Below are 13,857 nucleotides of genomic sequence, written 5' to 3'. Positions count from 1 at the left end.
CTAGATTTCGCTATTCTGCAGGAAACTATTTTATATGTACCATCTATTTTACAGCTCTGCCTGAATATATCCAGACGCTTGTGTGAATTTGCCTGCTGAGCAGATGTCTGGCATTTCTGTTCCTTTTGGTACCCCCCTAAAAATAAAATGTTCTCTAGTTAAAATATATGAAATACATGAAAGTAAGTTTGCAAGCTGTAATGAGCTAACCATTATTTCTGTACTGTACTTTCACTTTGGGCCTGTCTTTTTTTTTTTTCTAGTTCTTCTGCCATTTCTTAGTGGCTTTGGTTCTTGGCTGTAGCTTTGGGTAGCTTAGGGGCTTGGGTAGAGAAGCTCTGAGCGTATGTATGTGTCTAACAGCTGGGAGACGTAGAAAGTCATGATTCAGTTTTAATTGTTGGCAGGTCATGTTAATTTTTCCGAACATGTTGGGTGTTTTCTGGTGTCTGAAATTAAAAGGGGAAACCCTTCTCTTTCTTGACTACTGCAGACTCAGCATACACAGTTGTGACAGCTCAGATAATCATGGAACATCTTGAACAGCTGTTCTTTTGTTGGGAACATCACTCTTGTAAAACCCTTGTGAAAAATTGTTCTTATCAAATAGTGGTGATCAAGAGTTCACATGTGCTCTCGAGTACACAAGGATCCGGTTTGTTTCTTAGACCATGGTTTGCATTGGCACTAAACTGACATTTATTAATGTTTTCAGAAACCCCACTCAGTTTGCAAGAATGAATTTCATATCTATGAGGGAAGATGGTAGTGGTATTTTATTATCTCTGGAGGTTGCAGTTTCTGTTGTATTCACACTTGAGCCCTCCAACTTTCATCTTTTCTCTGTTGAGGAGGTTCTGGTTGGGAAGAAGCTTTTAGTTCTTTTGTTGAACCTGCTTGATTTGAGACAAAATTGGATAAGATACAACAGGGTGACCTGAGATTGGTAGAGAAGGATGGGGTTTATTATATATATTAGAAAATTCACAGTGATAACCAATAAAAGAGAAGCAATAGGGCATCCAACAGTCAAATACCGTGGCAGAAAACCCCTTCACAATGTATGACTTTCCCTGACCAAGAAAGACTGTGTAAAGAAATTGCCTGTTGAATAGGTCTTCCTTGGGGCCCACTGTGTTATACTTCAGTGTTTGGGTTGCATATTTGCTGGGCAACGTGCCTCGAAAGCGTTAATGCTGCACTGCATCTACTTTGTCCTGCAGTTAGGTATTTTAGAGCTGAAACAAATAAAACACTGTATTTTTAACCTGGAAGCCTGTGAGACAAAAAGCTTTTCTTACATTTTATTCATGCAATAATGCATTTTCAAAATATTGTAATGTCTTCAGCTTTGTGTATGTCAGGGAGCAAGAGACCCAGATTTCTTTACATAGCTGTAATATAAATGAGTTTTCATGTACTCTGAAGCTGCCTTCTGTCAGGAGGTTGATGTAATTTGACCCTGGTGCCTGTGGGAGTAGGAATCAATTTTGTCAAAAGTATCATTTATTTAGGATGCAACCAAATCCCCCCACTCCAAACCCAAATACAGACAACCCTTCCAGTTGAAGTTCAGTTCCTTTCCAGAATTTTTGCTATGTTACTGTGGAAATTCACAGCATTTTTTTTTTTTTTTTTGGCTGGGGAGATTTTGTATGACAGATTGGGAGACTCTCTTTTCCTTTGCCACCTCTTCATAAAGCTGAACAGGGCTTGAAACTGATGCTGGTTTTGTCCTAATTTTTGTTGCATGCTGTTGACACATACGAATATAGGGAAAGGGAAAATGAGGTGAGCATGAAATGAGATGTATTTAAAGAGAGTGCCTGCTAGTGACACAGAAATATGGGGAAAGGGAAAATGAGCCAGTAACCCAAAATGTGAAAAATGGCACATCACATGTCCTGTTTCTGTTCAGAAACATTTCTCCTCCTTGGTGATGATGTTGCTGTGGACAGAGGTTGCAAAAGGTCTAGTATACCATGTCCTACCAGAGCTCTAATCCTGCCTAGTATCCCACACTTTACTTTGGTGGAGCATACCTGGTCTCTGATGTGTCACTCAATAGCTACAGCTAAGTACTTATCCATGCAGAAAAGTTTAATTACTTATACTATGCAGTTTTAAGTAGTTAAAATATTGGCTGTTTTCTTTCCTTGCCCTGGCAGAACATTCCCATTCTGCTGTGTCTTCTAACTTGAATTTTACACACCCAAGTAACGGAAGCTAAGCAGCTATTTTAGCCTTTTTCTCATCTACTTGAACAAAAGCCACAAATTAATGTATTGCCACCTGCAGCTAATTACTGCTGCTGCCAAATCTGCTACCCCTCTCCCAATAACAAACAGAAGGAAACATGATGATTGAAACTTAGATGGTGGCAGGCAAGAAGTTGGTCATCAGTGCATCTCTGTGACAAGAAAAGCTGAGCACATCCTGGTCTATATTAGCAGGAATGTAGCCAGCAGATGGAGGAAAGGGATTCATCCCCACACTTCATCACTAGTGAGACTACTTCTGGAGTGTTGTGTCCAACTTTGGGCCTTCCAGCATGAGAGACATTGACAGACTGGAGCAAGCCCAGCAGAGGCTGCAGAGGTGGTCTGGGGCTTCATGTCTTTATAGGGTTGCATTAGTCTGGCTGTAACACTCGAAGTTATGCTTCAGTTTGTACCAATATTTCTGTGCAGATAAGTCACTGGCATCTAGTACTGCTGTTTTGGGATATGGGAAAATGCAATTTTGTGTTCTGAAACAGCCGATAGGACTAAAAATTGTCTCCTGGCCCTTCTGAACTTTTCTTGTGCAAGAGGATCTTTGTTCACTTCAGTTTGAGAGACTGTATGTTAAGGGAAGGGCTGCTGTTAAGGAGAGCTGTTACACTTCCAATGTAGAAGGAAATGGCAGTGTTTAAATAGGGTTTTAAAGCTGGTGGTTCATTTATTGTTTGTTCACCCAATTTTAAAATCTGTATATAGGTAATAAAACCAAACTTAAACCATAAGAGCTGGGTAGTACATACGTAAAGCTGAAAATAAAAGCTAATAACACTGTTTACCTTTTTGCTCTTGTTTTATTTTTAGGATTTCTTCTTTTATTCACTAGTATATGATCCTCAACAAAAGACTCTGCTCGCTGATAAAGGAGAGATTCGAGTTGGAAACCGATACCAGGCAGATATAACAGACTTACTAAAAGAGGGTAATTTCTGTAATTTATTTAAATTGTCAAGAGTCCTCATTGAATGTGGCCACTTCTATGTGTGCAGCCTGCCAAGGTGTGGGAGGTGGAGGTTCCCACTGCCAGGCCATGTGTACAAGGATGGTTGGGTTTGTTGAGGCTGTTGCCCACTGAAGGCAATTAGTTCTGTTTCAAACTTGTCTTTGAATGGGCGCTTGTCCAAATCACAAATGTTGTTGAAATAAATTGAATTAATGGGCTCTCTCAGAGTTTGGACTCTTTTTATTAGGAGATTTCAGAATTTCCATGGGAAGCACAAATTTCCATCGTGTCTGTAAAAGCCTTTTGTGTTTTTAATCAAGACTCGCTTCCCTATGAGAGCCCCTCCCAAATTACTGCCAATTAAATGCTGTCTGCCCTCATCAATCTGCCCATTATTGCCGGGTGCCTTTTCCCTGGAGCCCTCTCCCATTCCCAGTGTTGGCTGCCAGCCTAGACTTCTCACCTGCAGAACAGGCAGAGGGAAGAATTTGCTGGCTGGAGTGCGTGGTGAGACCTCAACCTTCCACCCACTGTGTCGTGGAGCAGTAGGACACAAGGACCCTGGCCCAAGGAAAGGGAGTAGCAGCAGTAAGCAATACTAGTTACCAAACAGTAACTAACTTTAGATTTATTTGTCTCTGCACAGACAAATCCAAAAAATCACCACCCTACAGATCCAAAAGTGGGTGGAGAAACTGAGAGGGATGGGGAGTGTTGGCACTTAACTGTTCTTTCCTGAGCCCTGTGCAATGCATGGGGAAAGGTCTGTCAGTACCCTTCTCCTAAGAGACCAAGGGTTGTGACCCATGTTGGAAAGGCCCTATCCAGACTGAATAGGCCAAGATGTGAAAGCAGTGAGATGCCTCTGCTGTCTTTAGGAGCTTTACTGATATTGTTAGTCTCATGCTAGAACAGGCAAACAAATGGGGAAGGACTCTTGTTTAATTTGTCTATGAAACTGGTATTTATTCAACAGCTGGGCAAGCCTCCTAAGTGAGGATGAACTAATTTGAAAGGAATCCTCTTCCCTCAGCGGGCCAACGTGGGCTTCAGAGAGGATAATCTCCAGATGTTTTAAAGGGAACAGAAAGAAGAGAAAAAAGTTTCTCCTGTGTTTTTCCAGGGTGTTTTGGTTTGTATAGAATTAGAAAATAAAAACAAGAGTGTCTGATGCCATGACTTACCCCTTAGAAAGCACTGATGTGAGTTGAACCAGTTACTTTTTGCCTGCTCAGAGCAGCTGGGAGTGTGTCTGTTCTCCTGAAATTGCTGCAAGATAAAGGAGGAAGAGAGACGAGCTGAGGAAAGAAACTGTAAAGAAACTGTCTAGTTTGGAGAAGGATGTACTGTTTGCCATGACACGTCCTTTGAAACCAGTTATTGAAAAGCTGATTGCCTGATTCAGACGAGCTGTGTTGCTGTGTCTGTCAAGATGAAACTGTCACGTACAAATAAGTGAATAAAATTTTCACAGTGACCTGTCAGACAGAGTAACTGAGATGGGCTGAGAGTGACATTATCGTGAGATAAAAAAATAATCTAGAAAGTACTTTTATTTTGAAAGAACCATGCTAAGCATTTCTGATTTGTTTTTCAACCAGGTGAGGATGATGGAAGAGATCAGTCAAAACTTGAAACAAAAGTTTGGGAAGCCTTTAACCCACTAGTAGACAAGCAGATAGACCAGTTCCTGGTGGTAGCACGGTAAGAAGCTTTTACCTCTCTTTTGGAGAAGTAAATGTCAGTAACTCTTCCAGGCACTTTAAGTTCTTTATTCGTATGAATGCAAGTTTTGGTTGCTTGATTCACTTGCTCCATTTTGAAAGATGAACATTTTACATGCCTTCCTGGGAATTGCATGACTTTAGGAACAGCTTCTCAGATTTACAACTTAATCAGCTTCATTTGCTCAGGAAGAGCAAATGGCATGTAAAAATGATCCTGATATTGGTAAAGTTTTTCAAATGCTTTGGCCAGCATGCAGCAGACTTAGTGAGCTAAATTCTTGGCAGTTGTTTGCTCGGTCCATTTTCTGCATTTTTCAAATTCAATGACATTTTGACATCCATTAACAGTTTGCTAAGAATTCTAGTAAATGCTTTTGATGGAGCAAGGATGCTTTCTAAGGCCTAGATTTGAAAAGGTAGGCACAATAAAGTAGACCCCTGCAAATCTGTACTGATGATGTTTTTATTTAAGCCCGAAGCAATCTTTCTTCATCAACTTTCCGTTTTTAAAAGGTTCTTGAACTAATTCATTGTTATGTATTTATATAAACAGAAGACTACATTAAATTTTAGGCCATCATAGCAATTGGTGACTGAATAATTTGGAGAAAAAAATAAACAGGTAACACACTTCACATTCTGTGTGGTTTAGGTGCCTGCTGCAGCCAAGGGCTTTAGCCCTGGAAAACAGAGTTAAGCCTTTTTGGATGAACTTTGGATCTGTCAGCCTTCTGGTTCTTTCTTTTTTCCCCCTCTTGTTTTCATGTGGGTTGGTTTGGAGTGACTGTAGAGCTCCTTTATGGTGGGGTTTTCCACCTTGTGTAGGCTTCTGGTGGTTTTAGTGGTTCTTTCTGTCTGTTCAGTGCTGCCCACTGGGTTTGCCAGTACAGCCGCTCTAATGAGAAGCACTGAAAAAATTCCTTCTGTCCAGAATCAGCAAAGCATTCCAGTTTATAATTAGTTCACACACACACACACACACACACACACACAAGTATCAGTTCAGCTAAAGCTGGGGATGGGGGAGTTGGGAAGCAGGGATAGGGATAGTGACTGGGAGGCTGAGGAGAGGGCGAAGTGTGAATCGCCACAGACACTGGGATGGGGGAGGCTGCTTTGGATTTTGGCCAAAATTAGATGTTTGATGACAACTAGTGCTTAAACATTTACCTTTCCTATTCCTGCACTGCTTGGCACTAGTGTGTTCCTCTGTGGGCTCAGCTAATTTTGGGAAGTGATCTGAGTGGAGGGGGAAAAGCCTGACCCACCTTCTTTTTGTTGTTGTAGTTGCTCAGAGGAGTTCAGCTCCAGTTCCCTTGTGCAGGAGGACAGATGTTTCACCCATGTGATGTAGCAAGCAGGCAGGGGAGTAGGAATTTCGAGAACTGATGTTTATGTTAAAGGTTCCTTCAACTAATTTCTTTAGGAATAAGATGAAGAGCGTGGGGATTGTAGCCTCAGATGCAGAAATGACTGGTATTGTGAAGTATTTGAGAATTGCTGTGTTCTTATACAGGCTTTATAATAAATATTATATAATATTAAGTTGTAAAATAAATATTGTTTTTAATGTCACTGAAACCTTTAGAAAAATGTTTGCATTACTGCATTTTTCCTGCGTGGTCTTGGCATCTGTCTCTATACCTTCAGACAATGCAGCACTGCTCTTGTGATTGTGGAAGAGACTATTGCCATTCATAAAGCTTGCTTGTGCTCAGTTCCTTTTATAGCTTAAGTCTGTTGAGAGGTAAGGGATAAGAGAACAGGTCAGAACTCCGTGTTGGTCATCCTTCAGTCTTTCTCTGTTTCCTATGCCTAAGCCTCTGTGGTCATATGAATTAAGTAAAGCGTTGATAATAACAAACCACATTGAAGAGAACGGTCTCTGGCTCAGAATGAGCAACAAATCACATCCTCTTGTAACTGAGAAAGTGTTGGCTGGGTGTTTATATTTGTGCTGGGTTTGCATGCAAAGTTAGTGCTGTGTTTAATTTCTTTCAGGTCTGTTGGTACGTTTGCCCGAGCGCTGGATTGCAGTAGTTCTGTCAGACAGCCAAGTTTGCACATGAGTGCTGCAGCAGCCTCCAGGGACATCACGCTGGTGAGATTTTTTTAAGAGGACCTTAAGTTTGTGAGAGGCAAAATATTCACCTCAGCAACAACAGTTGGCAAAGAGAGAGGGGCAGATGGATTGTAATTGTGGCCTGCTGTGAAGCAGGCCTTGTCTTTGTAAAGGAATCCTTTAGTTACAGATGAAGTAACTTTTTCTGGCCTTGGGCCTCCTGTGATCCGTCATGGATAGTTCTGTGAGGGTTTTTTATTGTTGTTTTTTAGTTTTATTAAAATATTCTGATGACATGCTTTGCAGCCTGTCTCTCGCATGGGCTTGGTAGCTGCCTTGAGAAGAATGCAATTGATTGTCTGCCTGTCTGTAATGTTACAGTGCCAGAGTGCCACTCCTCATCATTTCCCCAACACCAGACTGTCACTGGCATCCTTGGGCAAGATTGTCTAGGGGAAAAGCTTGTGCTCAGATAAGAAATGCCAGTGGATCCAGTTGTTCTCTTTGAGCTCCATTTTAGAATACCCGAGGAGTGGTATTGTTGTTAACATTTTATAATCATAAATGTTGCTGAGCAGATCGAGGAAAGAGAAAACTTGAACTTTTATGCATTTACTCATATCAATTCCTCCCTCGCAGCTTGTTCTCAGCCCTTGTAAATCACAAGTTGCTCAGCTTTCTGAGGAGTAATTGCTCCCGAGAGTCATTCTTTTTTCCTACTCAGCTGTGATGTGCAACTTAAATCTTTTTTGGGGCTTCTGGCCTTTGGGGGGAACCGTATGTGCATGTTGCAACTCTTATTTTTCATATAAGCAATTTTTGTGGATCATATGACGAAGGTGCATGGCCCAGTCTATGAGAAAACATGCCCTTGGACCTCTATCTTCATACCCCATGTGTGGAATGGTAGTTAACAGGGCTGCTCAGTCTTTGGGGGAGTGGGTCTGTCCCTAACTAACAGTATTGCTGCAGTAGTGGTGCTGAGTAGGAATTATTGATAGACAAGGGCTTGTATTCCACACCCCCCACTATTGCTAGTGAATGTTAGACTTGTACGCTGACAATTGCAGTGAGTCTGAGGTTGGAACAGTTTTCACTGACTTTGTTTGGGTTATAGAATACTGCACTCTCAAATCTTGGTGCAGCATTTGTCATTGCTGTTTCACTGCTAAGCATTTCCCCTCCCCAGATGCTTGTCCTTACATTTCTCTTTCTCCTTTGCGACCGTGTAGTTCCATGCTATGGACACTTTGCACAAAAATGTCTACGACATTTCCAAGGCAATCTCTGCGCTTGTGCCACAAGGTGGGCCGGTCCTGTGCAGAGATGAGATGGAGGAGTGGTCTGCTTCAGAGGCAAACCTCTTCGAGGAAGCACTAGAAAAATATGGAAAAGATTTCACTGACATTCAGCAAGATTTTGTAAGTATATAAAGCAAGGGCCCCCGTGGTGACCGGTTCTGATCAGTGACAGAGCTGGTTTGCAGCTTGTCTAAACTGTGGTGTTTTTCCTCGTGTTAAAGAAGAGGGCTTTGAACTAGAGCATGTGTCTTGCTGTAAAGTGGGGAAAGGCAGACCTCATACTGATGACAGCCTGTTGTACAGTCAGAATTTCAAATCACAGATGATTGCTTTTCCTTTAGAGATGTTAATTTAGAATCATCTGCTCCACTACAGCTGAGGGAGGATTTAGGAAAGTGTTGTGACAGCCGAGCTGCTCTAGATTAATTTGTGTTTGAAGGAGAGTAAGTACTGGGCCTTCTGAAATATGAAAATGTAGTCACTCTCACAATGTGATTTCAGAAAGGGCCTTTGAAAGTGTTCAAATGGAATCCTGCACATCCCAGGGAAGTGTCCTGTAGTTTGGCCAGAGCTCCATGCTAGGTGCTCAGCCCGTGGATTGAATGGAGCACTGTAAGGAGAGCCAAGTTTCTCTGTGTCGCTGATTGACTCCTCTGGAACAAAATAAGTAGTTTCACTGTTGCTTGTCCAATGCTCTAATCTTTTAGACAGAGGGACTTGAAAACAGCACAACACTCTGTGGTCCTGCTGAAATCCTCGTGCTTCTCACGCAGAGAATAGAGCTGGCAGAGCACGATTCTGTTAGTAGTTTGTTTTGGTTTTGTGTTTTGGTGGTTTTTTGTTTTTTTTTTTTTTTTTTTTAATAGGCCAGCTCCATTGAAACCAAGTCAGTTGGAACTGGGATACTGTAGTTGTGACTCTTGCTTGAATCTCTCCTTCCCAGAGAGAGTCTGAGCCTGTGGGCTCCCTTCCACATTGTGTCTCTCTTGAATGGTTTACTGTGGAGCCAATGCACCATGAAGATCTACCTGTAACCTGCTCCAGTTCTACTCTGAAAACTATGTTTCTGAAAGAGCATTTAATTTAACCTGTGTCCCATGTGCATGTAATGTCCTTGGGAGATTCAGACACTGACTTGTCTTCTATTTTTTTTTTTTCGTGAGGAGGGTTAGTAGTTGCAAGATTCTGCTACATACTGTCAGTGAGAGGAATCCTGTGAATCTGTGAGTCTGTGTGCCAGCTCCCTTCGATGACTGCTGCTTTTCCTTTGTGTCCCTAGCTCCCATGGAAGTCCTTAACAAGCATAATAGAATATTACTATATGTGGAAAACTACAGACAGATACGTTCAGCAGGTAAGAGAGTCAGAATCACCTCTTTCATTCTAACCAAAGCTGCTTTTCTTGCCTGTGAAACTGAGCCTTGTTGCTTTATTCTCCCTCTTGGGGTTCAGCCTTTCCATTAGGTGGGTTCTGTTATGATCGGAAAGATCTCCTGTCACTAAACTCATCAGCTGCTCTGTAGTTACAAACAGGTAGCAGTGGCAGGAGTACATTGTTTTCATGTTTGCTGCTACCCTGTTTGTTTGGAGCTTTCCAATGTCTGTTTTGGAATTCAGCAGAGGAAGGCAGTGCAGTTACTTTCTGCCTGTAGAGTTCAAGGTCAGCATTAACTTCATTGACTTTTTGGGGGGAGTCAGCTGCTGTACAAGAGGCACCCACGCTGATTCTCCGCTGCTCCTGCCAATGACTGGTGGCAGATGCATGAGACTCCCCCATGTAAGCTCTGCAAATGAAGTGTTTGTCTGGGAAGTGTTGATGGCTCAAATTCCCAGACATGTTATACTTGAGAATCAACTTTGACTGGTGTTTACAATCATTTTTATCTCTATGTGTTTGAATATGAAGGCTGGTTGGTTCCTGAAATAAAGCAAGCACAATTGAAGCAACATGCAAAATGTTGCAGAGTGTCAGTTGCTGAAAACTACTTACAATATTTAATAGGAAAATCAAGTAAAAGAAGGGAGAAATTTAAAATGCTGAGGCATCTATTTGAAGTATCAGAAAAAGTGGAGTTAATGAAAATACCTTGCCTTAACATGCTTCCTTGGAAATTCAGCCTGGGGTAAAGACTAGATGCCTGAGGCATTGACCAATGTTTGCCATGTGCTAATATTTGGGCACCTTAATCTGTAATGTGATTTTTTTACCATTTTCTTTCTGGTCAGGACACTGTTTAAATAATAGAGGGGTCCTCAGGACAAACAAGAAACATAACTGATACAAAAAAAAAGACTTTACTTTTAATAAAATTATTAATGGCATCCTCATTCCAATATTTTCCCAAGTTCATTCTTTGACTGAAACTTTTCCTTCTGACAAGGAAGGTAAGAAAGTGGGATGGTGATGGAAGCTGGTGGGGAAAAATGGTTCTGGAGAAATGAAGGCATGGTCTTTCCTTCCCCATTGCTTTTTCCACTTCCATAAAGTTTGTCATTACGTAAGGAAAACTGCAGAAGGGATAGTTGTGCAAAATACTTTGATTATTTGTTCTTGCAGCAGTTAAAAAACACAACAAACTTACATTTTCTTGCACTGTTTTGCTCTATTCCTGTGCACTGGGTTTTCTGTCATGGTTATATGGTACCTTACATGTACTACCCAGGAGTCTACCAGGGAGTGGGATTTGGGGAAAACTTCCAATTAGAGACTCTGCACTTCGGAGACAGTATGAGTGAGTGTAAGCTGAACTGGTTGAAATTGCAGTGCAGAGATACCACATCAATTAAATCTGAACTGAGCCGAAGACCTCATCTCAAATTCCTGGCTTGTACGAGCAAATAATACTGTGAAACATTTATGAAAAACTTGAAAGGGCTATCAATATGTAACCACAAAGAAAGCATAGGAAATTGTAGTTGAAATAATGGTGTATTACATTTATATTCTACTTGATGAGTGCAAAGTCTTTGGCAAAGCACATCTGTTGCCACTTATTCCATCTGTTTCTTCATCATGTTTGATCTATGCAGAATCTTTCCTTGGTCTATTACCACAAAATGGTTTGGGGGCTAATAGCATTTGTGTACATAAGATATTGAAAATATGCAAAGTAAGGATATGAAAAGTGTGTATCCCAAGTTACACTTCCACTTCCCTCTTTCCAAGAAGATGATTAAATTATATTTTAAGTCTGTATGTTATTGTCTTTAATAAAAGTATTGATAACTTGCTTATTCTTGTAGAATCTTTGAATGACGACTAAAAGTCCATTTAAATTGTCTGTTTCTGTGAGTTACAAAACATAGGAATAAAGATTTTTCTCACCAACCAATTGCCTGCTTGGATGAAAAAGCAACAGTTACTTGGGAGCTGTTTACATCCTTCTGTCTTTCCCTTGACAGTTTCTTGGCATGAGAAAGCACTGCTATAATCCTGAAGTAGAATCTATCTGTTTCTTGCCCCTGAGGAAGGGACATTTTGAGTTGCCTTCAACAGAAGGCCCGTTCTGAGAACTAAACAATAAAGTGTACTCATGCTTGGTGTACCTAAGATGGAAAGGCTTAATGCAGCGCTTCCTTATCTTGTGAGTAGGACACTCACAATATTGAGATATGTGCAAATTGACTTCTTTTGGAGCATACACTTAGATCTCTGATCCAGTAATTTTTATTTTAGCCCATACTTTTGAAGATTACTAGTATAATCAGGAGTTCAGTCATTTCAAGGGAAGGACTGACCCTCCAAGAACAGAACTGCTAGAAGGAGTAATTCTACTGCAGTGTCAACACAGAATTTGTGGTTTAATGTAGGCTCCTGAACGCCTGTCCAAAGTGGTCCCAAGAGCTGTCCTGTCAAAGACACCCTTTCAGAATTGTTCTGAAGAAAATGAGTATGATGCATTCCAAATTCAGTATCTCGGGTCCCCTTTGAATACATTCTTTTCCTGGGACAGATTTCCTGTGTTAATTCACAAGATAATATATTTCTGACTCAGAAAGATTTGAAATGGCATTGACCAATTTATCTGCTGTTTGTTGGCTTCCTTCAGTGCTTTGAAAGCTCTCCGAGTTGATGTGATGTCTGGCTACATTTTCCTTCAATGTAGAGGTTGAGTTCTTACCTAGTGGTGAATTCCAGGGTGATTTTTATTTTTTAGATATTTGTAAGTGCTTCTACTGTTTTGCATATCGTGAGGGGAAGTCCTAAAAACTTTAAAAACGTTAAACTTTTCATAGGTTGAGAAGAACTCTGACATGGAGGTGGTAGATGACTATTTGAATTAGTCATATGCTTTCTGAGAGTGAAAGGCTTTACTACTTGCATTTTATTTGTGTCTGAGGAGCAGGTAACTTCAAGAGGAAGGTCAAATACTATGAGTTTCCACTGTTCTGTTTCTTATGTGGAAGCGCCATTAGAAAAGTGTAGGAGGAGTAGTCAGAGAAAATCGGTTTTAAGGTATGTATAGTATTGGGAAGATAATGGAGAAAGTGGAAGTGCCCTTATGTTTGACTCAGTGAGGTGGGGAGCTCTGGGACAGTCTTGCTGCAGATAGGAAACATCTTTATTAAGGAAACCAAGCCTGCTTTGTACCTAGCTGAGGGCTGTGAGTGATGTCTTAATGTACCAGCCTTCATAAAGTCCTGTGTGTAGCAATGTAGAAATAACATCAATGAAATGTTTTTCCACATACGTAGGATATTTTATCCCCAAACAACTCCTGTTAAAACTGCAGTATTGTGGAACTCTGTCACTTGCTTGCCAAAACTGCCAGAAACTGTAGGTACCACCCCTTAGTTCTGAGATGTGTTGGTGGAGCACAAGCAGCTGGAAACATTTCTCCCAAGTGCATCACAGACTAACTCCCTTTTCTGTCCCATCTCCCCATCTGCCCTTGTATATACAACATTTTTCTGTTCAGAGGTTTGAAAAAGAATAAGCAGTGTGAAAGTTCTCCTCTAAATCCAGAAAATGCAATTTATTTTCCCTATCATAAAATAATAAAGGTTTAATATTTGAGGATGTTTGAGGCATCTCTGTGCTGTCTACCACCCCAACTCTTGCACTGTGAGTATTGAAGTATCCCCAATGTTCCTGGTTTTCTTCTGTTATTTCCTCTTTATAAATGGTTCACTCTTTAGAAAAGGACCACAAACATTTGCTCTTATACGTCATGTGTTATAAAACTCTTTCAAGCCCAGTGGATAGAGTGAAAGATATCAAATCTTGGGAGAGGATATATAAAGGACAGATGTTTGCACCAACTTGAATGTACAGTGCTTAGTACTTTAATCCCTTGGTCCCCAGGGGATAGACAAGTTGGTAATATCTTCCTTTTATAGATGGGGAAAATATGATGAGGTAAATAAGTATATCCTCTTAAGATGTGTGTATATAAATAACTGAAAGAGAAAAGATTTATTTTAGGCCAAACTACTAGAAAAAGTTACAAATGTTTAGGGTTTTTCCTGTGGGTGAGGACATTCATAACTACATCAGACAGCATTAAGAATTTATAGTGTAAATATGCTTCAGGCACAGATCAAT

General features: G+C 40.8%; 1 protein-coding gene across 5 annotated transcripts in view; it reads left to right on the top strand.

Moving 5' to 3' along the window:
• MTA1 (metastasis associated 1) overlaps window positions 1–13,857 on the top strand; it is a 77,278-nt gene that overhangs the window by 28,031 nt on the left and 35,390 nt on the right. For all 5 annotated transcript variants that reach the window (XR_004358516.1, XM_032696315.1, XM_032696316.1 and 2 more), the window contains exons 6-10: window positions 3,084–3,201; window positions 4,824–4,926; window positions 6,951–7,050; window positions 8,244–8,432; window positions 9,592–9,666. Coding sequence is in view for 4 of the 5 variants with exons in the window: in XM_032696315.1 (XP_032552206.1) it covers window positions 3,084–3,201; window positions 4,824–4,926; window positions 6,951–7,050; window positions 8,244–8,432; window positions 9,592–9,666 (585 nt within the window). In the remaining variant the exon portion in view is untranslated. The remainder of the gene's footprint in view (window positions 1–3,083; window positions 3,202–4,823; window positions 4,927–6,950; window positions 7,051–8,243; window positions 8,433–9,591; window positions 9,667–13,857) is intronic.

Source organism: Chiroxiphia lanceolata, chromosome 9 (assembly GCF_009829145.1).
Source record: "Chiroxiphia lanceolata isolate bChiLan1 chromosome 9, bChiLan1.pri, whole genome shotgun sequence".
Lineage (NCBI taxonomy): Eukaryota > Metazoa > Chordata > Aves > Passeriformes > Pipridae > Chiroxiphia > Chiroxiphia lanceolata.
The sequence above is the reverse complement of the archived record's forward strand: the minus strand, read 5'-3'. Positions and strand labels throughout refer to the sequence as shown.